General features: G+C 41.3%; 1 protein-coding gene across 8 annotated transcripts in view; it reads right to left on the bottom strand.

The window, feature by feature from the left end:
• Unc79 (unc-79 subunit of NALCN channel complex) overlaps positions 1-27,626 on the bottom strand; it is a 246,882-nt gene that overhangs the window by 79,078 nt on the left and 140,178 nt on the right. For 4 of the 8 annotated variants that reach the window (XM_085697861.2, XM_048449516.3, XM_048449514.3 and 1 more), the window contains exons 25-32: positions 24,953-25,154; positions 24,153-24,332; positions 22,701-22,766; positions 14,822-15,108; positions 5,818-6,000; positions 5,123-5,285; positions 2,397-2,546; positions 552-1,772 (exon numbers count right to left, since the gene is read on the bottom strand). In XM_085697861.2, the coding sequence (XP_085553987.2) occupies positions 552-1,772; positions 2,397-2,546; positions 5,123-5,285; positions 5,818-6,000; positions 14,822-15,108; positions 22,701-22,766; positions 24,153-24,332; positions 24,953-25,154 (2,452 nt within the window). The remainder of the gene's footprint in view (positions 1-551; positions 1,773-2,396; positions 2,547-5,122; positions 5,286-5,817; positions 6,001-14,821; positions 15,109-22,700; positions 22,767-24,152; positions 24,333-24,952; positions 25,155-27,626) is intronic. The other 4 variants (XM_048449519.3, XM_048449518.3, XM_048449513.3 and 1 more) reach the window with 3 other exon arrangements.

Here is a 27,626-nt window from a genome sequence, read left to right on the forward strand (position 1 = left end):
AAACAAGTCAGTAACTCAGTAAGCTCCTCTCCATGGTCTCTGCTTCAGCTCCTGCCTCCGGATGCCTACCTTGAATTGTTGCCCCGACTTCCCTCAATGATGGATTGTGACCTGGAAGTATAAGGTAAAATAAGCCCTTTCCTCCCCCAAGTTGTTTTCAGACAGTGTTAGATCACAGAAACAAAAAGCAAATTATAACAAGAGAGGAAAAAAATGAAAGCAAAAACATAATACAAAATTAATTATTTCTGCTGCTTTAGGGAAAGCCAAAGTTACTTTTGAAATATCTAGGTATCAATTAGCCATTGCCCAGAACAGTCAAGATTGATGGCAAAACTAGAAACAACAAACACGAAACATTGATGGAGCCAGGACAGCCATATCAGAATCCAGCGCCCTGTGGTGACCAGGATGGATTCTGAGTGTTATGAAGCGGTTATAATGTCAGCCCCGACATTATAAGATTTCCAGTTTGGTGCATAGTTTGTGTCAAAACCCTACCAAGTAAGATGCACAAACCTGAAGGTCCGAAAGAAGAGAGACAGGCTTACCTGGGTCCTTCTGGTCACCCAATTTGTCTAGAATGTTGAAGGAGATGTCGAGGTACTCTCTCTGGATAGCGCTGACGGCAATCTTCCTTTGTTTCCTCTGTCTGGGGACGATCTGAATCTTAAACTCTGATTCCTCAGCCCCATCCTCCTCTGCCTTCCTTTCAGGGTTCTGTTCTGTATCAGACTCAGTGCTCGAGTTGGGCTTCTCGCTTTCTATTGGACTCTCGGCATCTTCGGGAACTTTGAGGAGCACAGTTTTGGCCCCTGACGTTGGTGTCTGGCCTGCCTTCTCTCCAGCCATGCCAAGGTCAGGGTTGTAGTCCACTGACATCTCGGGGACCGCAGGTGACTTCTGGAGGTGGTCTCGCTTCTGCTTTAGCGTTAGCGGACTGCCAGAGGCAAACTCTCTCAGCTCCTGTGACTTCGACAGCTCTTCAGAGTCGGTGAGCTCGTCCAGAGCTGTGATGGTCGAGTCCTCATTGCTCGCTGACTGGTGATTTCCTGAGTCCTTAGAGGAAAAGTCTTTGGAACAGTCCTCCACACTGACCTGCACCAGAGGAGTGGTGCTTAAGCTGAGGACAGAGGGCTGGCTGGGGGTGGCGGGTGAGGAGGCAGCATTTTTACCCAGGGGACCATCATTCCCCTGGTTCACCATCTCGTCTTCTTCATCACTTTCTACTATTCTGAGAGGCGGGAGAGGCTCAAATACAAGAGAGTCACTGTCAGATGTTGAGAGTATAGAGTGTTTCTCTGGCCCAGACGTTGAATCTGAGGACAAATCTATGAGATCGAAATCCTCTTTAGGGGCGGGTTTTCCCGGGGAGTCAACTCTCACTTCGAATGTCTCCATACAGTTCAACCTAACTTCTGGTATCACGGGCCTTCGTGTTTCTTGAAAACCTTCAGTCGCCGGATTCTTGGGGATTTCAGTATTGTCCGGCCTCGTAGCAGAATTCTGTCTAGAGCGTCCGTGGTGGTCATTTTGCCGTTGTGCGATATAGGCAGCTTGGGTAGGAGGCTTATCTATGTCACAGCGATCTATGCAGGACTTCCTACGATGCTCATCTAATGTAAACAAGAGGGAGTCTGCATTCCCTATATCAAGAGATTTTTGTTTAAAAGAGCGCAGCTTTTTTTTCTGAATGCTTTCTTCTCTCACACAGTGCAGAACGCTGTCTTGTAACGCACCCGTTTCTCTATATTCGGCCAGTTCTATTTCACCTGATCAAAACAGAAAGAGCTAGTACTATTTCCCTCTGAGAGTTTACCATTTTCCCCTCATACTTGGGTACACAATTGGCACAAATTGCAATTATAATCCCAGCTCTACCAGAAGGGAAACACTTGCTGGCCATGGTTTTGTAATATTTGTTCTGATTTTAAGAACTGGGAAACTTGGGTATGAAAGAAACCCAAGTAGTGGCTTAAGATTAGATTTCCAAAAATCAAACTTAGAGGTAGCTCCTCAGCTCTGATAGTCATTAGACATAAGAGAGGGATTGTTTTGTTTTGTTTTGTTGGTTGATTTTGTTTGTTTTGTTTTGGTTTTTGGCTGAGGCAAGTCTAGGAATGTGTATTCAAATCATGTGAAAGAGAAGCAAACATTTTGCAACAAATTAAATCAAGCAATGGCCCTTGAAGACAATCATGACATTAATGACATATCTGTCAACTCACGTATATATATAGATAAATGTGTGTATATATATACTGTTTGTGCATACATATATATAAAAATCAATAATATCAAAATATATGGTAACATAATAAAATTAAGATTTCACCCCAAACAAACAGTAGAGTACAACATTTCTGCATAAAATTACTAAGAGGAAAAGTTCATACTTCTCTGAACATTCATTTCAACCGGCTGGTATTTCACCATTTTGCTGCCGCCTATCCTTTTCAATCTTGCAAAAAAAGTTTGAGACTCTTTATTGCAGGGTCCAGTAGGTGTATCATGAATATCAGATTCATCAAAAACACTATCTTCTTCTGATTGGGGAGAGAAAGTCAAAATTACACTTAGGAGGTTACTCTCTCTTAGGCTGTGTCTACACAAGCATTCAGTGAAAGCATTCTAGGGCGGTCTAAATGGTTTCAGCAACAGCAGAGTTTAGCTGTGGGTCTGTACTTTATCCAGATCATTCAGATCAGAACCGAGCAACCTGTTACAAAGCTGCCCATCACCTTCCGAATGACAGCGGGCAGCACTATGAGAACCATCTCAGTGGTCCACAAGAGCCTTCCCTGGGGAATGTGCCCATTACACTTAAAACCAAATGACACATAGATGTCAGAACTCTCTCCAGGAGTCTGGACATTGCTCGAGCTTGCCTGCTATCTTTGACAAGGAGGACATTAGCGTGAGTGGGGTTTGACCCTTCTAAGATACATATGCCTTCTTGGGATCTGGGAACTGGCATAGACACAGCCTAACAGTACATGCACCTTATGCTCCGTGAATGCAAAATACTGTACTCTACATTTGGTAATGAAACACACAACACACAGAAAAAGCTTAGAGAAGCCACTGGTCATCTCAGAAGCTCCACAGATGATTATGGACTGAAAGAGTAAACAAAGGAAAAATAAAACAGAAAATCACATTTCTTCCTATTGTAAGAAGACTCTTCTTTGAGGCATTTACTGCATATCTGTAATAGATTTTTGGATGCCAAAGGGAAAAAAACCTTTGGCTCTTGTCATCCTGGGTTCCTTAGACAAGCTGATTGCTTAATGTCCACTAAGCTTGCTTATAGGTCTTTTCTTCTGACCCTACTTGGCTGCTCTTGAGTCAAAATAATCCAAGTAACTTATAAATGAAGAAAGAACCATCCTGCTACAAAATCTCAAGTTTACTTCCCAACATTCCCTCCCTCATCCTTTTGAAAGGATAAGGCACACATAATCAGTGAGAGAAAGACCCGTGAAATACACTTCACAGTATGGTAAATAAAACCACCTGCCCTCTGAGGTGGGTATCCCTGGAACTGCAATGTCTGAGCTTTATGGATCCCTGCGGTGACAGGACGCCATCCCACCGTGATGATGATGGTGAATCTAGATGTCTTGAGTCTGGGAAAATGTCAGTCCTAACGATTAAAGACCAATATCATCCTGATGCTCAAGAGTCTACTAGTTAATGGAACCCAAAGCAGTAAACTTTAGTTGATGTCACCACAGAGATCTTTTTAATCAAATAAAAAACATTAACAATCAAAATGGATGCAAACCTCCATGTGAGTATACACAAAGATAAGACAGTCCACCAGATTCCCATGTGTCTGGGGAAATGCATCAAAATGACCTCCTTTCTTTTTTTTTTTTTTAAAAAAAATCTTTTGAAAACTAATTTTCTAAGCAAATGGCAATAGTGACTTGCATTTCACAATTTTGAAATAACTCCAAAAATGTATTGTGTCGCATGATAGTGATGGGAGGACCATGAGCTGTCCCTTCTACCCAGGAAGTCATCTGGGATTGGGCCTATTCACATTGAAAACGTCATAGCTTAAATGAGTTTATGCAATTTTCCAGAGACCTAGCTGATAAACACCACACTCTTCAAGAAGGATCTGAATGGTACCAGAGTGCTAGCTGGCCCTCCTCGTCATCTGACACCAGCCAAGCACCGTGGTCCTCAGAGGAACAAACAGTGGATCACTGGCCACTAGTCCAGTGCCTTCCTCCAGTCACCCCACCAATTCAGATCCATCTAATGCTACAGGGTCAACAGGCACTTGGCTTTCTCCTAAGATTCAGTTCAATGATGTCACCATTTTTGATTTCTAGTTATACTGTGGCATTTATCAAAGACACAAACCTTGGCTCTCCATCTTTTATCTGTAATTTCCCTCAATTTAGTATTTCGTTCTACTGCTGCCTTTGAGGAAAAGTTATCAATGAAAAAGGCATCAACATTGAAAATAATTTAAACTTCTACACAAAAGGCTCTTCATTTCCGCTGCCTTCAATCACTTCGTACTGAATAATGAGGCTCGGAAGAGGCACTTCAGAAAATTGAGACTGAATTCAAAATCTGTGAGCATGAAGTTCAAGGGCAAACAAGAGACACTCAAATGATGATGCCACTGACTGCCAACCCAGACAGGTCACAGCCCAAAGGCAAGATGTTTCCAGTATGTAATAGGAGGTTATAATAGCTCATTAATCAGATGGGGAAAACAGCATCCCCAACATTATTATTATTTTGAGTTTCAGAAGTCCTGCAAACTCAGTTCAAAAGTAAAAGCAACAACATTCCCGAGATAGCTGAAAAGTTAACCAACTAGGAAATGATGGCTTGGGCTTCATAAGAATATAAGGTGGTCACTGGGCGGTGGTGGCGCAAGCCTTTAATCCCAGCACTCGGGAGGCAGAAGTAAATAGATCTCTATGAGTTTGAGGCCAGCCTGGTCTACAAGAGCTAGTTCCAGGACAGCCCTCCCCCACAAAAAAGAATGTATGGGGGTCCTCCTCTACCTCCTTGGACAATATAAAGACTCCTATCTGAAAGCGGATCATGTATCCCAGCTAAGTTCAGGACAGAATTCTGTCTTGAGAAGTACCTTTTTCTTTCTCGCTGTATCTGCTTATGTTGCTGTTGTCACTGTACAAAGGTCCTGCTGTGGCATGGGGCTTGCAGCTATGGTATTGCGCATTGAGTGTATTGACTGTTATGTGAATCAGGTGCAGAAGGATCTTGCTGACATCACAGTCTCGGTATGGATACTGTGCAAAGGGGAGAAAACACAGGTGGTTATTCCAAAGGGTAAGTCTTCCCAGGGATCTTGCTGGGTAGTTTTCTTATACTTCTCATGCACTAGAAAAACGCACACAAAAGTAGCAACACAGGTTCTGATCATAAGCTTGTTTTATAGGGTCCCTGTCTCTCCTTGATTCAAACCACTGACAGCAGCGTGGGCTAGATCCCAGCAAATGCCTTAAAGAGCACCAACAATGCTATCTATAAATATAATTTTAAATATTACCTTTGTTTTCTGATAAATAGTCAAGACTTAGATAAAATATGAGATTCTGAGCATAGAACTCACTGGTTGTTTTAAAAGCATTTGAAACCCTCCACTGCATTCCTCCTGTTTCTTTTCCACTCTCATAACTCTTCGCCTCGCAGCACAGACTGCATCTCTTCGGAAGGTCTAATTGTCATCCTGTGGAATCCTCATCCGCTAGGGACCCTCCTAGCATTACTGTGCTGTCTCAGACAACCTTCCATACCAGCAGAGAAAGCACACTCACTCACCTTGTAAAGGATGACGAGCAAGGCCTTCAACCACATCTGCCTGATGTGAGGCTTTAAGGACCAGAGGGAGCAGCGAGGTGGCTGTTGGAAATAATGCCGTAGTTGAGGACAAGAGCAGTATTTGAGCACCTGGACCACGAGGGGGAGAAGGTGTTTGCCCAAGTTAATGTTATAGTCCATAACCTGAAATAGAAGAATATTAGTAACTGAAAGAAAACTATAAATATCAAGAAGAAAAAGGAAAAATTTGAACCATCACAGAACACACAGAGGCACCTCACAAAATATCAATATGAATAGGCAGTGTTCATGAAGGGGAAATTCCCAATCTCACAATAAATTTTAATACTTACAAACTGATAGTTTTTACCTAATCATCTATTTCATTATGTGCTAAAAATAAAATTGTATATATTAAAATACCTATCATAACAACTAACTAAGACTAGGCTAGTCTGGGTGGAAACAAAACATTAACCATTCAGAGAAATGAGATTGCCTGGTCACATCTGGTAGATGTAGAAAGCTGTATAATCTTCTAGAACAGAAAGTTAGCCAAATGCATTCAAAACTAGGAGAAAGTATATATCCTTTATCATGGCAACCAAGTGAATCTGAAGAAAACAATCATTCAAGTGTTCCAAAATGTCTGGGTAAAGGCATTCAGCATGATGCCCCAAACTGAAAACTATTCCTGCATCCAGCCATTAATTAAATATTATTTGTGCTAGGTATAGTGGCTCAGACCTGCAGTTCCAGCACTCAGAAGGTTGAGACCGAAGGAATGTGAAGCCAGCCTGCTCTACATAGTGAATACTGGGTTATAATGTGAGATCCTGTATAAACAAGCAAAATAAGTAAAATAAATAAAACATTATTTGTATAAAAGTATACTGGCCTTCTCCCATAGCCATACTGATGAATATTTTGCATATCACCATAGAACCTTCATCTGGCGATGGATGGAGATAGAGACAGAGACCCACATTGGAGCACTGGACTTAGCTCCCTAGGTCCAAATGAGGAGCAGAAGGAGGGAGAATGTGAGCAAGGAAGTCAGGATCACGAGGGGTGCATCCACCCACTGAGACGGTGGGACTGATCTAATGGGAGCTCATCAAGGCCAGCTGGACTGGGAGTGATGGAGCATGTGATCAAAATGGACACTCTGAATGTGGGTGGCAATGAAGGCTGAGTGAGAAGCCAAGGACAATGGCACTGGGTTTTTTATTCTACTGCATGGACTGACTTTGTGGGAACCTGGTTTGTTTGGATGCTCACCTTTATAGACCTGTATGGAGGGAGGAGGACCTTGGACTTCCCACGGGGCAGGGAACCCTGACTGCTCTTAAAACTAGAGAGGGAGGGGGAGGTGGGGAGGGGCAGGTGGGGAGGGGGAGGGAAAAAGGAGGCGGGGAAGAGGTGGAAATTTTTAATAAATAAATAAATTAAAAAAGTATACTTAAATAGGCAATAATATGATAAAAACTTCATAATTATTAATTTTGTTTTTAAAAGTTATATGTATATTAGTATACGTAATATTGTATATACTTTATTTTTTAATTTTTTTGAGACAGGTCTCATGTAGCCCAGGCTAACCTGCAGTTCATTATCTTCCTACTTTTGCCTTCTAAGTGCTGGAACTACAGGCATAATGCCATCTTACCCACTTTATATATACAATCTTTTTGCTTGCTTGTTTTGCAAAATAGGGTTCCTCTGTGTAGCCCTGGCTGTCCTGGAACTCATTCTGTAGACCAGGCTGGCCTCAGACTCAGAGATACACTTGATTCTGTCTCTTGAGTGCTGGAATTAAAGATGTGCACTGCCATGCCTGGTTACACATTTTTACAAAAACTGTGTCAGGCCAGTGAGATGGCTCAGTCAGTAAAAGTGCTTGCTGCCAAGTCTGATGACCTGAGTGCGAACCTTGGAACACATGGTGGCACAAGAGACTCAATTCAGGAAGTTGCTCTCTGACCTTCACACATCACCATGGCGCACAAAAATAGAAAGATGAATGAAAAAAAAAGTTGTCAAAGTAAGCTTTAAAAAAATATGTGTAGTTACAAACAAACATGTTTGTGTGTGTGTGTGTGTGTGTGTGTGTGTGTGCGTACACATGCATGTGGGCATGTGTATGTGTGACACAAATTCAGGAGGAGCATTTTATAGACTTTTTAATTTTAAAACTTGTAATTTCTAAAGTAAATGCACAATGTGAATTCAGAGGAGGGAAGAAGGGAGAAAGGGTAGTAGTGTTCGTTGTTGAAAATGGCACATATCTGGCTATCTGCCTCGGTGAGAGTAGCTGCCTCAGCAAAAGTAGCTGCTTCAGTGAGAGTAGCTTCCTCAGAGAGAGTAGCTGTCTCAGTGAGAGTAGCTGCCTCAGCAAGAGTAGCTTCCTCAAAAGAATAGCTGCCTGCAGGTAACTTCTGCTTTCTTGCTTGTGTTCACTCTATTACAATCTGTGGGAGTGAATTAGTAATAGCCTCTGCCTGCTGAGTCCCTACCATAAGACAGACAGTGAGTAAGGTGTTTTACAATGTGTTGACTGGGCATTCCCCACCAGTCGGCAAGTAGGTGAGAGATCTACCTCCAGGCTACACCCCCACCCCCACCACACACTGGACTCTGTCCCTCCGAGACCCACTCTTTCACCCAACCTGAACATTCTCTCTAAGGCCAGCCCTCCCCTGCAACCCCAGCAGACTACATAAGCACAGGTATAAACCACACCAATTGGAAGAACAGGCGTAGACACAACCCACATCAGTTGGAAGAACAGATGACACAGACCCAGGCACGACCCACACCAGTTGGAAGAACAGGTGAGTAAACGCCAGTGGAAAAATACATTCAACAACCAAAAGACCAATATGGCACCACCAGAACCCAGTGATCCTACAACAGCAAAACCTGAACATTTCAATGCAGCTGAAATACAAAAAAAAAAAGAAGTGGCTTTAAAAAATAATTTTATGAAGATGATAAAAGCTCTTAAAAAGAAATGAAAAATTTCCTTAAAGAAATTGAGAAAAAGACAAACAAAAATTTGGGGGAAAAATCAATAAATCCCTTAAAGAAAACCAAGAAAGCAATCAAATAGGTAAAGGAAACAGTTCAAGACTTGAAATCTGAAATAGAAACAATAAAGAAAACACAAACTGAGGGAATTTTGGAAATAGAAAATCTAGGGAAGTGAACAGGAACTACAAATTCCATACAAGTAACTATTCTTCCATACAAGAAATGGAAGACAGAATCTCAGGTGTTGAAGATATGATGTAGAAAACAAATCCATCAGTCAAAGAAAATGTTAAATCCAATGAATTCCTAGCACAAAACATTCAGAAAATCTGGGGCACCATGAAAAGACCAACCCTAAGAATAATAATGATAGAAGTAAGAGAAGAAAGAAGTAAGAGAGAAGTAAGAGAGAAGTAAGAGCTCAAAGGCTCAGAAAACATATTCAACAAAATTGTAGAAAACTTTCCCAGTCTAAATAAAGACATGCCTGCAAAGAAACAAGAAGCTTTGTAACACAAAATAGGCTGGACCCCCAAAAAAATACCTTCACCACTAATAATCAAAACATTAAACATAAAGAATAAAGAAAGAATATTAAGAGCTACAAAGTAAAAAGGCCAAGTAACATATAACGGTAGACCTATCAGAATTACACCCAACTCCTCAGTGGAGACTCTTAACAGCTAGACAGTCCTGGACAGATGCTTTGCAGATATTAAGAGACCATAGATGCCAGCCCAGACTACTGTACTTAGAATCAGCATACCACAACACAGCAGTCTCACAATGGACAGGTCAGCCAGACAGAAACTTAATAGAGAAACAAGGAAAAGTTTCAATCACCATAGATGGAGAAAACAAGATAGTCCATGACAAAACCAGATTTAAACAATACCTAGCCACACATCCAGCCCTACTGAAAATACTGGAAGAAAAACTCCAACCCAAGGAAGCTGGCTACATCCACAAAAAAAACACAGGCAATAGATGATCTCACACCAGCAAACACAAAGGGAGACACACATATTACCACCACTACCACAAAAAAAAACCAAAAATTAACAAGAATTAACAATCACAGTCAATAGAATCTCTTAATATCAATGGACCCAACTGACCTATAAAAAGACACAGGCTAAGAGAATGGATACGAAAACAGGATCCATCCTACTGCTGAATACAAAAAAATACACCTCAGTTTCAAAGACAGATATCACCTGAGAGTAAAGGGTTGGGAAAAGATTTTCCAATCAAATGGACCTAAGAAACAAGTCAGTATAGCTATCCAAATATTTAACAAAATAGACTTCAAACTAAAGTTAATCAAAAGAGATGGAGAAGGTCACTTCATATTCATCAAAGGAAAAATCCATCAAGATGAAGTCTCGATTTTGAACATTTATGCCTCAAATACAAAGGCACCCATATTTGTGAAAGAAATATTACTAAAGCTTAAAACCACACATCAAACCTCACACATAAACAGTAGAAAACTTCAACACCCCATTCTCACCAAAGGACAGGTCAGTCAGACAGAAACTTTACAGAGAAACAAGGAAACTAACAGATGTTATGATTCAATAGACATCTACAGAACATTTCAACCAAACACAAAAGAATGTACATACTTCTCAGCACCTCATGGAACCTTCTCTAGAACTGACCACATACTTGGTTAGTCATAAAGCATATCTCAACAGACAGAAAAAAGTTGGAATAATCCCTTGTATCTTATCGGAACACCATGGATTAAAGTTAAAGTTCAACAACACAAACTACAGAAAGCCTACAAACATGGAAACTGAACAGATCTCATCTGAATCACCATTGGGTCAAAGGAGAAATAAAGAAATTAAATACTAGAATTATTAAATACCTAGAATTCAATGAAAATGAATCCACAACATACCCAAATTTACGGGACATTGTGAAAGCAGTGCTAAGAGGGAGGGTCATAGCATGAAGCACCTATATAAAGAACCTGGAGAAATCACATACTAGCAACTTAACAGCATACCTGAAAGTTCTAGAACAAAAAGAAGCAAATTTACTCCAGGAGGGAGTAAATGGCAGAAAATAATCAAACTCTGGGCTAAAATCAATAAATTAAAAACCAAGAGACTAATACAAAAAATCAATGAAACAAAGAGCTGGTTCTTTGAGAAAATCAACAAGATAGTCAAACCCTTATTCAAACTAATCAAAAGGCAGAGAGAGAACATCCAAATTAAAAGAATCTGAAATGAAAAGGGGGACATAACAACAGACATTGAGGAAATTCAGAGACTCATCAGATCATACTTCAAATTTCTGTACTCCATAAAGCTGGAAAATCTAAAGGAAATTGGCAATTTTCTGGATAGGTACCACATACCAAAATTAAATCAAGACCAGACAAACAAAATAAACAGACATTAAAAGTCTCCAAAAAAGATAGTTTCAATGTAGAATTCAATCAAAATTTTAAAGATGAGATAATATAAATATTCCTCAAATTGTTACAAACAACAGAAACAGATGGAACATTGCAAAATTCTTTTTATGAGATCACAGTTTCACTGACACCCAAACTGCATAAAGATATAACAAAGAAAGAGAATTACAGATCAATCTCCCTCATGAACATTGATGCAAAAATATTCAATAAAATATTGGCAAACTAAATCCAAGAACATATCAAAAAAAAAATCATCCATCATGATCAAGTAGGCTTCATCCCAGAAATGCAAAGATGGTTCAACATACGAAAATCAGTCAAAGTAATCCACCATATAAACAAACTGAAAGAAAAACACCACATGATCATCTCATTAAATGCTTAAAAGGCCTTTGACAAAATCCAACACCCCTTCATGATAAAGGTTCTGGATAGTCAAGAATACAAGGAACATACATAAACATAATAAAAAGTAATATACAGCAAGCTAACAGTCAACATCAAATTAAATGGAGAGAAACTCAAAGCAATTCCACTAAAATCAGGAACAAAAGAAGGCTGTCCATGTTCTCCATATCTACAATATAGTATTCAAAGTTTTAGCTAGAGCAATAAAGCAACAAAAGGAGATCAAGGAATACAAATTGGAAAGGAGTAAGTCAAACTTTTGCTATTTGCAGATGATACGATGGTAACAAGATTTAACTCAAAAACAACAGTACCCCTCTATATACAAATGATAAATGAGTTGAGAAAGAAACCAGAGAAACAACACCCTTTGCAACAGCCACAAATAATATAAAATATCTTGAAGTAACTCTAATCAATCAAGTGAAAGGGCCTGTATGACCAAAACATTATGTCTTCGAAGAAAGAAACTGAAGAAGATATTAGAAAATGGAAGATCTCCCATGTTCATGGATTGGTAGGATTAACATAGTAAAAACGGCAATCTTATCAAAAGCAATCTACAGATTCAACACAATCCCCATCAAAAGTCCAACACAATTCTTCACAGACCTTGAAAGAACAATACTCAACTTTATATCGAAAAACAAAACAAAACAAAAAGAATAGCTAAAAAAAATCCTGTATAATAAAGGAACTTCTTTATTATCTCCATCCCTGACTTTAAGCTCTACTATAGAACTATAGTAATAAAAACAGCATGGTATTGGCATAAAAACAGACAGGTGGATCAATGAAATTGAATCAAAGACCCTGACATAAATCCACACATCTATTAACATCTGACTTTTGACAAAGAAGCCAAAATTATACAATAAAAGAAAAAGAAAATGGTGTAGGCATAACTGGATGTTGGCATGTAGAAGAAATAGTTCCCTATCTATTGCCCTGCACAAAATTCAAGACCAAGTGAATCAAAGACCTCAACATAAATCTAGTTACACTGAACCTGGTAGAAGAAAACGTGGGAAATAGTCTTGAATTCATTGGCACAGGAGACAACTTCCTGAATATAACACTAGTAGCACAGACACTGAAATCAACAATTAATAAATGGGACCTCCTGAAACTGAGAAGCTTCTGTGAGGCAAAGGATACTGTCAATAAGACAAAATAGCAAACTACAGAATAGGAAAAGATCTTCACCAATCCCACATCTGACAGAGATGTGGGATTTATATATTTCTCCAAAATATATAAAGAACTCAAGAAACTAGACATCAAAATGCCAAATAATTCAATTTAAAATGGAGTATAGATTTAAACAGAGAATTCTCAACAGAAGAATCTCAAATGGTCAAGAAACACTTAAAGAATTGCTCAACATCCTTAGCTAACAGGGAAATTCAAATTAAAATGTCTCTGAGATACCATCTTACATCTCTCAGAATGGCTAAGATAAAAAATGCTAATGACAGCCTATGTAGGAAAGGATGTAGAATAAGGGGAATACTCCTCCACTGTTGGTGGGAGTGCAAGCTTGTACAGCTGCTATGGAAATCATATATCCAAAGGATGCTCAATCATACCACAAGGACACATGCTCAACTATGTTCATAACAGCACTATTCATAATAGTCAGAACCTAGAAATAACCTAGATGCCTGTCAACTGAGGAATAGTTAAAGAAAATGTGGTACATTTACACAGTGGGGTATTACTCACAGCTTAAATCAAACAAACAAACAAACAGTGACATCATGAAATTTGCAGGCAAATAGATGGAACTAGAAAAAAATCATCCTGAGTGAGGTAACCTAGACCCATAAAGACAAACATGGTATGTGCTCACTCATAAATAGATATTAGACATAAAGCAAAGGACAACTAGCCTACAATATACGCCCCAGAGAAGCTAGATAACAAGGAGGACCCTAAGAGGGATGCATGGATTTCCCTGGGAAGGGGAAATAGATGAGATCTCCTGGATAAACTGGGGGTGAGGTGGAGTGGAAGGGATCTGTGGGGAAGGAAACATGAGGGAGCGGGTCGTCAAGTTGGGGTTAGGGCAGAGAGAAAGAGCAATGAAAGAGAAATCTTGATAGAGGAGGCCATTTTGGGGTTAGGGAGAAACCTGATGCCAGGGGAACTCCCAGGAATCCACAAAGATGACCCCAGCTAAGACTCCTAACAATAATGGAGAGGGTGCCTTCTCCAATATGGTGACTACCCTAATTGTTAGCAGAGAGTCTTCATCCAGTAACTGATGGAAGCAGATGCAGAGATCCACAGTCAAGCCACTGGGCCAAACTCTAGGAGACCAGTTGACAAGAGGGAGGAACGATTGTATGAGCAAAGGGGGAGGAGTCAAAATCATAACAGGGAAACCCACAGAGACAACTAACCAAGTTAAGGGAAGCTCACGGACTCTGGGTGGACAGCTATGGAGTCTACAAGGGACCAACCTAGGTCCCCTGCATGTAGATGACAGTTGTGTAGCTTGGTCTGTTTGTGGGGCCCAGAGAAGTGGGAGCAGGACGTGTCCCTGGCACATGAGCTGGCTTTTGGGAACCTATTACCCATGCAGGGATGCCTCAACCTAGCCTCAATGCAGGGGAAGGAGCTTGGTACTGCCTCAATGTGATGACATGCTAGAAAAATATTGGGCACCAAATACAAAAATATTATAACATAAAAATTTTAGACAGGGTCTCTCCTGAATCTGGAACACACCAATTAGAAAGGCTGCAAAGGCAATGAGCTCCAGGACCTTCTCTGTCTGCACTACCCCAGCACTGGGGTTGTAGATGCCCACTACTTGTTTTCCTTTATCCTTGGGCCCTAAAGACTGAACTCGAATTCATATACTTGTTCCATGGCCATGTCACTGACTGAGCTATCGTACTACCACTGTGTTTCAATACTGTGTTAAATATATTTTACAGACATTTCCTTTACAATACAAAGCTGCTAACTCCCACTCCATCTTATTCTCCCCTTTACAGACTCCTGCCTAATACCAAGTAATCTGAACAAACTTTTACACTCCACATATCTAAGTGGAATGGAATTCCTAATTTCTATCAAAACCCGCAACCGGACTCCTGAAAGCACTATTACACTTACTTGGGCAATTCCTGCAATAAATGCATTAAAGCATGTTGACAGGCGCATTTTTTGGGGTGCAATCATGAAGCAGCCTTCCTGTTGGTCATAGCCAAGTAAAACGTAGAGGTGCCTCTTGACCGTGTTGAAGGCCTTGGCGCTGCTGATGTCTGACTCCGCGCTGCTCTCGTCCTTGGCCATAAACTTCATGAGCACAGTAATCAGCTGGTGGACTGTCTGGTGGTCGATTCCAGCATCTTCTGGGAGCAAGTCCTTGATGGTGTTGTCATTCTCAGGAGACTGTTGTCCTGTCAGTGTAAGGAACACAGTCAGTGTGCAGCTGTGCCTCCTCAAGCAAGTTGACATTAACTTGTCACCTGACCTTGACAAGTTACCATCCTTTCTGCTTCTACTAAGCATGTACAAGTTCCGCTCTACATGAGAAATTAAAGGCACAATATGGCTTCCGAGCGGAGTGTCGCTCCTGAGGCGGGAGCTACAGTCTCCATCACTGAGCAGTTACTCAGGAGTGAGACAGGAGTGGAGACAAACCTGAAGCCCTATACGGCAACACTGTTCTCAAAGTGTCAGATAAATACCTAGCAAACTTTGCAGTTCTTAATACAGTGGTCAAGTTGTATCCTCAGTGAGGGAGACAGAAGAGGCTCTGCCCAGCTTGTACGCCATGTTAGTAAGATCGCCAAGCAGAAAAGGACTAGCTGGTGGGATTTTATTTTAATTATGGTCTCAATCCAATAATGTTCACGAGTCAGCTGGGGCAGAATAATATTTTTTCCAAATGTTGAGAGATTCAGCAGTGTGTAGTCTCTGAATTACAAATGGCCAATGATAAGCCTTGCAGAATGTAATGAGAGACACAAAGGCAAAGGAGAGACAGAGACATGAGCTCTCAACAACATAATAAATAAATAAATAAGTAAATAAATAAATAAATAAATAAATACCACCACTAGGTGAGCTGAGAGTTCACATGAAAGAAAATGCGCTCTAGTCCTTGGCTTCCTCTTCAACTCCCGGTTATACCTGAGCTGCACCCTAGTCTTCTAGCCTGCCTCGCCCCCTCCTAACCTTCTAGCCTGCCCCACCCCCTCCACTCTTCGTGGTCAGGCTTGGTTTAGGACTTTGAGGAAGGAAGGCTCTTATTTACTCTCTTGTACTTATGTTTTTTCCAAATCACTCTGCAGCCTGTCCTTTTGATAAACAGTAGAATTTCTAAATTCAATTTAAGTTTTTATGTAATAGGTTATTAGAGCTGGACACCAGCATCCTCATCTCTTCATTCAAGAGTAAGTCCAGCAGCGTGAGGACAAGCATTGGGTGCAAACTTTCGCGAACCTAGCCTTGGTCGCATCTACTATAAGTATGCAAATTATATAAATTATGATGTCAAAATGACACAACAGAGATCCAGGGAGTGATTTATACCCACTAATGCCTCAGTTAATTTGGTAAAATTCTATCTTTCAGGGCCAGATGAAGAGAAGCCAGACAGAAGCACTGTTTCCTTATACTGTGGAACTGGTCTGTCTAACAGCCACTCTGCTCTAGGACAGGGGCATAAAGTAAGGCTGGATCAAGAGTTACCGATCATACTTCAACATGGCCTGCAGAGGTGGTAGCAAACTTGATCAGCTACTTCCCCTGTGTCTTCAGGAGGATGTTGATCTACCCACAGATATATGAGTAGGAGGTAGTGTTCAAGAGCAGGCAGAACCAACCCAGTCTAAGGGCTCTAATCCAGAAGGACCTTCTGACACTCGGCATTATGACCCAAGACATTAACATTTTCGGTCTTATCAGTCTGTCTACAAAGCATGCACACATGCAATATGCTTACATGCAACATGCTTAGGAACTTTCCCCATTAAATTCATTTTTAAAGCACCTAAGGATTTGGTTCACAAATGAATAATCCATAGCATCATTCTATTAAGGCATTTATCACTAAACAATTTATGTGGAGCAGCTTATTTCAATGAAAGACCAGAAAGGTCTAAATTCATCACATATAGTTAAACTGAATATAAGATTTGATCAAAAGCAATTCTTATGTAAATCTTTGAAAAACAACACACACATGTATAGAGAGAATTCTTTTTGTTTGATTGTTTTTGAGACAGGGTTTCTCTGTGTAGTTCTGGCTGTTCTTGAGCTCACTCTGTAGACCAGGCTGTCCTCAAACTCCAAGTTCTGACTGCCTCTGCCCCACCAAATGCTGGGATTAAAGGCATGTGCCACCACTACCCAGCAAGAGAGAACTCTTTTAGCATTAAAAAATAGAATTTTTTTTAAAAGCCTGTCTACTTTGTGAGGCTAGAGATTTGGCTCGTCAGTTAAGAGCATTTGCTGTTTTTGCAGAGGACAGAGGTTCAGTTCCTAGCATCCACCATGTGCTCACAGGCCCTGTGCCTTCAGATCAGGGACTCTTGCTTCCTCTTCTGGCCTCTGAGGCACCTGCATGCCTGTGGTGCACATGAAGACAAGGAGGTGCACACATACACATAAGTAGAAAATATATTTTTTTCAGAAAACATATTTTTTAAAAAACTACTTTTGATTTTCCTTCTGGAGTATTATTTTACAGTTAGATTAATATTACTGCTTAAGAAAATTGGTAATAAATAAATAAATATATAAATGAATGAAAAAGATAAAGTGGGACTAGTGTGTGTGCCTAGGTTCCATGTGGGCCCAATGCCATTACAGCAGCAGCAGGCGTCCCGTCATGGCAGGGTTTCAGCACTCAATTCCTTTTAGCTCTGGGGTGCAGGCTTTAGGAGAGCACGCATCTCTCAGGCTTGCCTGGCTCCTTCGTGTCTAGCATAGCTTGACTCCTAAATGGAAGTGGGGATGACACAGCTGCTTTGATGTTAGTCCTAATAAGGTGGGGACACCGGAACAGAGAGAGTCCTGCCCCCACCTCATTCTGCCTCAAGTCACAGCCGAGAAGACAACTCATCAAACTCTATCCTAACCATTCTAAAACTCGCATTCCTATTACAAGGGGAATGATTTTTTTTAATTCTCAGCAAATCATATTTCCTCCATGGCTGAATATCATCTCATATGTGCCCTCATTTCAGAGATCAGTGCTTCGGGGTGATGCTTGCTGCTTTTAGTCTGCCTTCCCTCTGCAGTCATAATGAGAGATCCTTAGCAAGCCATCAAAAGTACTTATCCCCATGTAAAAAATAAACCACTATTTCTTATTCCGTTAATCTGCCCCTCCCACCCTGGACATTACAAGCCTGCACTTAGCTCATCATATTCCATTAGAATAGAGTGGGCTTGTGAGGGATGCACACTTCTTAAGGGAAAGTGGCCAGGCTAAATCCCTATGGGAAATGAGCTGTACAAACTGGATGAACTGTTATTTAATGCTACTTGAATTATCTATAAAAGACATACAATTTCCATTTCAAAACTAAATACCTACAACTAAAGGCACAACAATTAGGACACCTGCGAGTTTTCAGTTCTAGTCTGTGTGGTTCCTTCCTTAACCATAGTGATTCATTTTAAAGGTTTGATTTTATTTCTGTAAATAAAGTTTAGATGCTATTATAACCCTGGAGGCAGAGAGAGCCTACCATAATTTAGTGTGGACTGGGTTCTCCATGACTCATTCACAGAGTGGAGTGACTGAATGAAACTCAGAAGCAGAATACAGGGTCAGAGATACAGGTTATTGGCACCAGGCAGAATCTGCTTTTCGAGACATGGCTCCTGGACCTCCCATCCCCCACATACCAAATGCTCAGCACTCCCCCAAGCTGGACTATTTATGGATTTCAGAAGAACCAATGCTCGCCCACCCTCATTTTTGCTCATAGTGATCATTGCCTTGCCAGGGCAGACTTCCACCTGGTCCCGCGTTTTGTGCTATGAATCTTCTCCCTGGAAGCCATTCTTATTCCCTATGCCCACAGTCCCCTCCATAACTGGACGTGGGCCCCATAGTCTGTTATGTTCCAAAGATGAGAAGAGATAAGCTGGGAAGCAGAAGAGGAAAATTTCTTTTAGCATTCCCCAAATATCTTTTATGCAAGGCAGAACTTTATCTATTCCTTGTTTATTTCCCCTGCAAAATACACATGACTTGGAGGCATGTGCTATGTCTTATCCATCTTAGCACCTGCCGCAGAGCACAGGATGCTATACACATAGAGGAGATACTTAATGTTCATACGTGTCCAAGTGAACTGAACTCAAATAATGCTCCAGATCTTCTCTTCTATATAAGAGAAAAATTGAGGTCCCATGACAGAAAAACTAATGTGGGAACATGGCTCTGTATGAACTGACTCACTGACCTTTCTTTCCAAGTAACACGTGACAATCAGGCAGGGAAAGCAAAGACCACATCAATGAGTTTGTTCCTACTTTTGACCCAGAAAACTCAAGTTCAAATGCTGCATTCTTAAGCCTTCACTTATCTGTCAACTTAAAGCTTTTCCCAAAGTAGTTCCAGTGTGTGTGCATGTGCGTGTGTGCGTGCGTGCATTCATACTACTGCAGGAGGTTGCGTGTGTATGCGTGTGCATGCTTGTGTGCGCGCATGTGCATGTGTTCATACTACTACAGAAGGTGTGTGTGTGCACACGTGTATGTGCGCACGCATGCATGTGCGTGCGTGCGTGCGTGTGTGTGTGTGTGTGTGTGTGTGTGTCCATACTACTGCAGAAGAGCTGGGAAGCTAACCTTCTAGTCTCATGTTCCTCCTTTGCCTCTTCCTAGCCTGTGTCCTGTCACCATGTGTTTATACTCTGTCTGTGATGGCTACGGGTTTTGATTTGTTTTGTTGTTTATTTGTTTGTCAACTTGTCACAAGCTAGAGTGATTTTGGAAGAGTGACTCTCATCAGAGAAAATGCCTCCATCAGATTCTCTGCAGACAAGACTGTGGGGCATTTTCTTCATTAATGATTGATGTGGGAGGATCCAGCCCACTGTGGGTGGTGCCATCTCTGGTCAGGTGGTCCTAGGTGATATCAAAAAGCAAGCTGAGAGCACCATGGGGAACAAGCCAGTGAGAGGCACTCCTCCAGGTTCCTGCCTTGAGTTCCCGCCCTGACTTCCTTCATGATGGACATAAGATGAAGCAAACCCATTCTTCCCGGGTTGTGTCCAGCCATTCAGCCATGGTGTTCGAGCATAACAACAGAAAACAAAGTAGGACAGTTCCACCAATGAGAAGCCAGAGAGAAAGCCCTCTGCAGCTTCAGCTGGTGAAAGGCTCTCCTGCTACGTCTGGTGTCAGTCAGGCATTCGTGTAAACGCACTGTAGGTGAAGGGACATGAAACATACATGAAATATATTTCTAGTCTCTTACTTTCCAGCTATTCATCCCTGGGGATGAGAAACATGCTAAGTCTGAGCATTTCACATTTGTGTGGCTGGTACCGTTCATTGATATTGAGCTGATAGACCTTCTGAATAAAGTACCCGGGTAGTCCTCAGCGGACACTGCAGACATGCCAATCTGAAATGCCCACAGTATTACCGAAAAGACACCTTACATAATTGCACAAATGCCAGGCCAGCAGTGATGGAGTCCGAAATCAGTGAACATGGTGGTGTTTATATGGCCACATAAGCCGTATAAATCGGGAACTCAGGAACAATGAGTGTGAGACCCGAGCCTGTCACCAACAAATTTGTGGCATCTGTCCCTTTGTGAGAAACTGTTTCTTCTCCTATACAATGAGAATGTTAGTGCCCCTCCCATGTCAGCTCTCACACTCCATGAATGTTATTTATGTGCACAAAAGACTTTGGCTTGGCTCCTACCCATTACAGGGGAATGCAGCTTTTTGCACAGGCCTTGCAGAGTATACCATCTATCTATAGAAAACCTTCCGTTTTATTTGCTGTGAGTCCTACATAAAGGCTAAGATTAGAAAATCATACATTGTAAACGCAGAGTCCCAAAGTTCAGCCTAAACACGAATTAGAAAGCTTTTTTACTGCATAATTAAATCACACCCGGTTTATTTCAGGCCTAATCAATAGTCTGCACAGAGGGGTTCGCTGCCCAGACTAAACAGAAATCTGTTTGTTAAGCAGCAAGCTCTTCCATTTTACGCTATCCTACACGGTTTTCTGACGGAGTATGCCTTCGCTTCCAAGTAAAAACATCACTATCCAGTGAAGGATAATTCAAAGACACAACAGTTGTTCTGCATGCCATAAAAGCTGGGCCAGCTGCTTCCAAACTAGGGAGGCTTTCCTCGTCCTGTTGTCACAGGGATTCTCTCCCAGCAGTCTTAGCTTCATACTTACTTTAAACTATGTAGCTGTCTGCCTCTTTCTGCCTGGTCCTTCGGGTGGAATGATATGTTGCTTGAGGCTTTTCTTAACTTCAGCAAACACACGGACATTTTCCTACAGGGATGTGAGGGGCTCCTTCGGTTGGATTGTTAGAATAGATAATAGTAACCAAAGACTGGCCTTTCAAGGAAGCGTGAAAGGATAGACCAGCCTCGAGATAAAATAAAGGAAATATATGAAACTGACTAAGAATTTTTTCCAAAAGGCCTCACTGAAAGGGAACTAGATGAACCTCACCTTTCTTTCTTTAGGAGATTTGTTTATTTTTATTTTATGTGTATGAGTTCTTTGCCTACAGGTCCATAAGTGCACTATGTGTGGTCTATGCCCACTGCTCTAAGAGGCCAGAAGAGGATATCAGATCCCCTAGAACTGGAGCTACAAACAATTGTGAGCCATTGTGTGGGTGCTTAGAATTGAACCTGGGTCCTCTTCAAGAGCAGCAAGTGCTCTTAACCACTGAACCATCTCTCCAGCCCAGATCCCACCTTTCTAATCTAGACTGAGTGTCGTTAGATCAGAAGTTCTTTTAATTTACCCCCTCTCTCTTTCTTTCTCTCTCCCAAAAGAAGAGATAGTTATAAATCTAAGAGGGACTCAGCCACATGCTTGCCATTCTCTGTTTTCTAATCCCTTTCAAAAGAGAAAGAATACTTTTTACCCCCCATCTACTTCCTGTATCCACAATCTCTGGGGCCTTTCCATCTCTCCAACTCCTGAATTTCTGTGTTTTGAGTGTCTTTTTTTTATAATATGCAAAGCTCATAACCTTCAAAGTCTCCTTATTTAAATTTTTTCTCAGAGTGTTAGTTAATACCATTCTGAAACGTTTAACTTAAAGCTATACTCAGATAAAAATCCAAATGTTTCTAGAATGAGACCAAGGTTGATATGACAGTCATGCAGGTATTCAGAAACTCACAGTCTTCTCGGTGAATGGTGGCACCATATGGACAGCATTCAGTTAGTAATGTCCTTGCCAGTATCTGCTCAACACTTGGGACACTTCGTGCTAAGTTCTAACAGTAAGGAATGTGACATGAGAAGTTACGCCATGTCACCCTAAATAAAGCCTTCAGATCCTCCAAGCGATGGAAATGCTCCCAAAGAACAGGAAGGCACAGACTCGCAAAGAACTGAGTGGCTACAAGGATGAGCAGATGGTGGTCCAAACACAAAACCCTTTCAAAACGCAAATGAAGAGTGTGTTTCACCTAAAGAAGACCCTTATCTATGAACACAGAGTTTCTATGTGTAGCTTACACATACAAACATATCAGGAGCAAGGAGCACAATCCTAGTCACGCCTGCTGTCTGTGGAGAGGTGGGCAATTGGTGCTTCTTACTGGACCAAAAGTCAATGGGATCAGAAAACGTCTGCTTAGAAAATGATGTAAAGAATTGACCCAGCAGCGGTTCAGACATTTGAGCATCGAGAGCGAGACCCTTTGGGGCTCACAGATCTTAATATCACTCTGGTCCAGTGAGAAACACTGAGTTCTTTACCTAGGGTACCTATGATAGAGACACTTGTGTCAGAAGTACCCACCTGGCGTCTGTTCAGGTGTCCCACCGAGAGCTGGAGCAGACTGCTCATGCCTGGTCAACCTCACAGCTTAAAAATCAACAACAACTCTATTTCAATAAGCATTAAAGACAACTGGAGCCTAGAAAAATACTCAGTGCTGGCTGCTCTGGATAGCAGAAGCACGCTAAGTTTTCTTATTTGTGATTATCATCATATAAAAGATGTTTACTCCAAAATGCTTGTGTTTTGTTTCTGATCTCAAGAAAACCCCTTCAAGTCATGTGGATTCTAAAAGCATCAAAATGGTTGTGTGAATTAATAAGGAATAAATCAAGTGAAACCCAAACTAGTAAGTTAGGTTATTAAAGGGTTGGAAAACTCATATGAAAGTTGTAGTTAATTCAATCTAGGGTTGGTGTCCTTCAGCTGGCACCAGCTTCTCCCAGGGTCACTATGAATTAGTCTTCAGTGTGATTTGCTTTGCTCCCTGAGAAGCTAAGGTTATCAATTACTTAAAAGGCTTTCTACCGACTCTTCTAAGGCTCAAAATACCACATACTCAGAGCTTGTCATAAAAAGGAAAAATGTAGCAAAGAAAATCAGATCCTATTTATGACTAACATGATAATGTCATATAAAGTTGTTCTCTAACGAATGCCAAGGAAATGGAAATCTTTCTGCTTTGGACAGAAGTGTGCTTAAGTGTGCTTGCGGCGTTACTTCATGGGTGGTATTTAAGACTAAATCATCCAGATATACGCATTCATTCACAGTGATTTAGTTCTGCAGGCTTTATTATTTGCCACTCATGTGCTGTCGTTAAACAGTGGTATTTAGTTCTTTGGTTACTTAAGGAAAAGCATTCTCTTTAAATATAATATAAAGATCTTTATGAAACAAATGTGTGTGGTCTTTTTAAATCGACAAAGCTTATTTCCATTTATAAGTTATCTGAAGTTGAATAGAAATCCAACTTCTCTTCAGCCTGGTTTCTCTTTTTCAAAAACCACCATTTTTTCTGGTCTTTCTGGAGGCCTATGTGGTTGATTCTAGCACTCACAAAATGACAATCATTCAAAGTTTGACCGCTACCCCTTTAGCTGTATGGTTTTTGTTATCTAAGTCTCATTCAGAAAGCACCCAGATTCCCAGGCTGCCCTGGCAGCCCTTTTACTCCAACACTCAAAACCAAACGTTTCCTCTAAGCCTCATGTCAAGCACCAGTGGGTTCGCTTCCTTCTACATTTCAGAACTACTGCTGTATCAGTCAGGATTTTGCTACACTCACAAACTGGAGAAAGTCACCCGTGACTTTTATGTCCATGGGGTGATGTTTCTAGGGACGCTGAGGGCCAAATTTGATGAACTGGCTGTCTGCTAACTGCGCTACTTTCTGTGAACACTCGACAAGACACATCAGCTCCAGGAAGACATTAAACAGATGTCATGGGAGGAAGAAGGAAGGTACTCAACGGATTTTGGAGGTCAGGGTTTCAGGGAGGGAGAGCGCCCTCTTGGATTCTGTGGGCCCCTTCACGCTGTCCCTCAGAGACCGTACACTCTTCTGCCGGTTTCTTGCAAAGCGTGCCCTCTTGATTTTCCACAATGCGGCATCACTGAGGTTGGCAACATTGGTTCTCACAGCGGTGATGGCTTTGCAAAAAGAATTAAAGACATTATTCTTTTCCTTGGCTGGCCCTGTGACCCAGCTATTTTGAAGTAATCCATCTGAGTATAGTTCCAGGATAAGAAGACATCTCTCATTCATGAATGACTCATCTACCACCCTCTAAGACCATGATGTGTCTTACAGTAAAAAAAAAAAAAAAATCATGACCACTCTCTATCAAGACTATCATTTTCCTGTTTAATTCATGAGGATTGATTATCTAATTTTGTTATATTTTCCTCAGCAACTGAATAATAAGCAGATGGGAGTTTGCACAGTGCAAGTACGTCTCACAAAATTGTTCACAGATATTATCAACATAACAGCTGGGTGATATGTAAAGAAAACAGTCACCGGCGGTTACTATGTATCCTTCAGAAAGGGAGGAAAATTCAGATCTGAGACTAGCGCAATATGCTTAAATCTACAGATTAGCATCATAACCACTTAAAAGTTGATGAACTGAGTACATAAAATCAAGACCTCCTCTTTATTCTTTCATGTGGGCAACAAGCTACAGACCAAGTGTCTTCTATTTATCTAGTCAAAAAAGATGAAAGGGGGGAGCCAAGACTGTCTACATTAAGTCTTTTGTCTTACTTACTTGTAGGAAAAGGAAATTCTTTGTTACAATCCAAATGCAGCTGAGCTTCTAAAGAAAGTGTCTCGAATCTGTTGACAAAGAACTCCCAGCTCAAAGCAGGAATATCTTGCTTAAGGAAATGCAAGAGTAAAAGCTTGCTCAGGATGGTGGGGCGGTCTTTAACCACAGTGTCAAACTGGAAGTCAAGGCAGAGACAGAGACCCTGGAAAAGAGGGATCAGACAAATCTAAGAGTCGTCAAAGAACATACGCCAGACAGTCGATGGAACAAAGCAATGTTTCCCAAAGCAAAATTATTCAGCTGCAATCTTTCTGATCACAAGTATTGGAAGGTAAAATGCATAGGAAAGGTTCTCCTGGTTTCAGAATTCCTCTTCAACTTGATCCAGAACTGTGAACTAAGAGTATGCCACTTGTTTTCTAAGTATTAAATAACATCCTCTTGACCCAAATACCAGTGCTTCTCCTTCCAATTATCTGTAGCATTTACTGAGAAGCATACTTTCACCATTGTATTTTATTCTGTTATTGCATGTGTGTATGTGTGTGTGTGAACACATGTATGAACATTCATTCATAAATCAAGGACATGTGGAGGCCAGAGGACAATTTTTGGAAGCCCGGTCTCTCCTAGAGCGGTAGGTTCAGGGAACTGAGCTCATGTCATCAGACTTGTGCCTCAAGCACCCATACCTACTGAGTCACCTCACTATCCCCCTAAGCTACATTTTAGGACGTGTGAGAAGATAGTCATTAAATTTCCTTACAATCCTAAGTTGTGTGTTTGTAAAATAACAACAACAAAAAATTATTCTGTTTTCTTGGAATGAAAGCAGAAAACACATTTAAAACATTTAAGGGGAAAATAGATGTGTGGTAGCTTACTGAAAATGGCCCCCTAGGCTCACAGGGACTGGCACTGTTGGGATATGTGGCCTCACTGGAATAGGTGTGGCCTCGCTGGAGTGGGTGTGGTCTTGTTGGAAGAAGTGTGTCACCAGGGGTGGACTTTAAGGTTTTGGAAGCTCAATCTAGGCCTAGTGTCTCATTGTGCCTTCCTGCTGCCTAAAGATCTAGGTGTACAGCTCTCAGCTACCCCTCCAGCACCATGTCTGCCTGTGTCCTACCATGCTTCCTGCCATGACCATAGCAGACTAAGCCTCTGGACGTAGCCAGCCCCAGTGAAATGTTTTCCTTTGGTCATCGTGTCTTTTCACAGCAATAGAACACTAACTTAGACAGGGTGGAATATCTATTTCTCTAGTCTATGAAATTTCTTTTAAACGTATTCATATTTAAAAATGACTTATCCAGCTATCCCATTCCCCCATTCTACTATCAGTTAATGAGTAGCCCTGAGCCACTGCCTGGAAAGTCAACTGGTAAGAACCATCTCGAGGACAACTGAGTTTCATAGGCACAGTGTGCTTAGGAAGCACAGCCCTGCATTTTTCCAGGTCGTACACGGGTGGCTTTCTTCTTACTTGGTCTTATAACAGATGAAAACTTTTTATACTCTAGAGAATGAGGGAAGAGGGAAGGGAGAGGAAAGGAATGGGGAGGAAGGAGAGCTTGGCTTTATTACAAGTCAGAGTGAAGTCTGTCTTAGGACCATGACTCTGAAAACGTGATGTTGCCTTTCCAACCTCCAGCTTCCTCAAATGCAACAATGGGAACCCACAAAAAGCTATTCTGAGGGCTAAGGGAGGTAATGCATGAGGGGACACCTCTACTTCACATCCTGGCGACCCAGTACTTATTTGGCAAATGCTAACTCTTGACATTACTATTAGTTTTGATAGGAACAATAGAATTCAAACCAGTATCAATGTAGAAAAGCATTAGGCACTAATGTACTGTGTGCCCTCTCCTAAGTCCTCTCATGTCTCTGAGGCTGGCTTTCTTATTACAGCAGAAGGTTTTACAGAAAACAGACATGCAGCCCTCTCCGGGTCACCTACTCCTTGGTTTTGATTCATGATGTTTCATCTGGCGACATGCTTGCCTTATCGTTCTTCACTTCGATTCCCCTTTGCATCCAGCCTCCAACAGCAGCTCCAGCCCAGAGGCCAAATGAATGGCACAAAATGAACCAGCCTGCTTCAAAAATGTGCCCACCCTTCCCCCCACATTAATAATTACAGCTGTCCACCAATTTCATCAGCGTGTGGGAAAAATATTTTAAAAAGTTGTATCAGAAAATAAAACTATTTACTGTTAATAAGATATGGTCCTGGGATGTTTTCTCCACTGTACAGGAAGAGTTGGGGTAAAACAGATCTCTTCTTGTTTTCATTATAACATAACAAGTGTATTTGAACACACAGAGATCACCAATACCATGTGTTTGCATGGTGCTGTAGTCTGGATATTTCTGTTCACTCCCCTAAAAGGTTCATTATGCTGAAGCTCAACCCCTTGGCAATATTAGAAGGCGAGTTTGGGGAAAAGGACAAAGCCATGTGGACAGGGTCCTCACAAACAGGACTCGTGTCCTTAAACAAAGGCCCAGGCACAGCTAAAGACATTGTCTATGAACAAGAAAGTGGCCCTCACCAGACACTGAGTCCACAAGTACCTTGATCGTGGGCCTCCCAGACTCCAGAGTTATGTTACATAAATTTCTGTGATTTTATAAGCTACTCTGCTTGTGGTATTTTGACAGCGCATGGCTA

The sequence above is a fragment of the Myodes glareolus genome, chromosome 11 (assembly GCF_982192425.1).
Source record: "Myodes glareolus chromosome 11, mMyoGla1.1, whole genome shotgun sequence".
Classification (NCBI taxonomy): Eukaryota; Metazoa; Chordata; class Mammalia; order Rodentia; family Cricetidae; genus Myodes; species Myodes glareolus.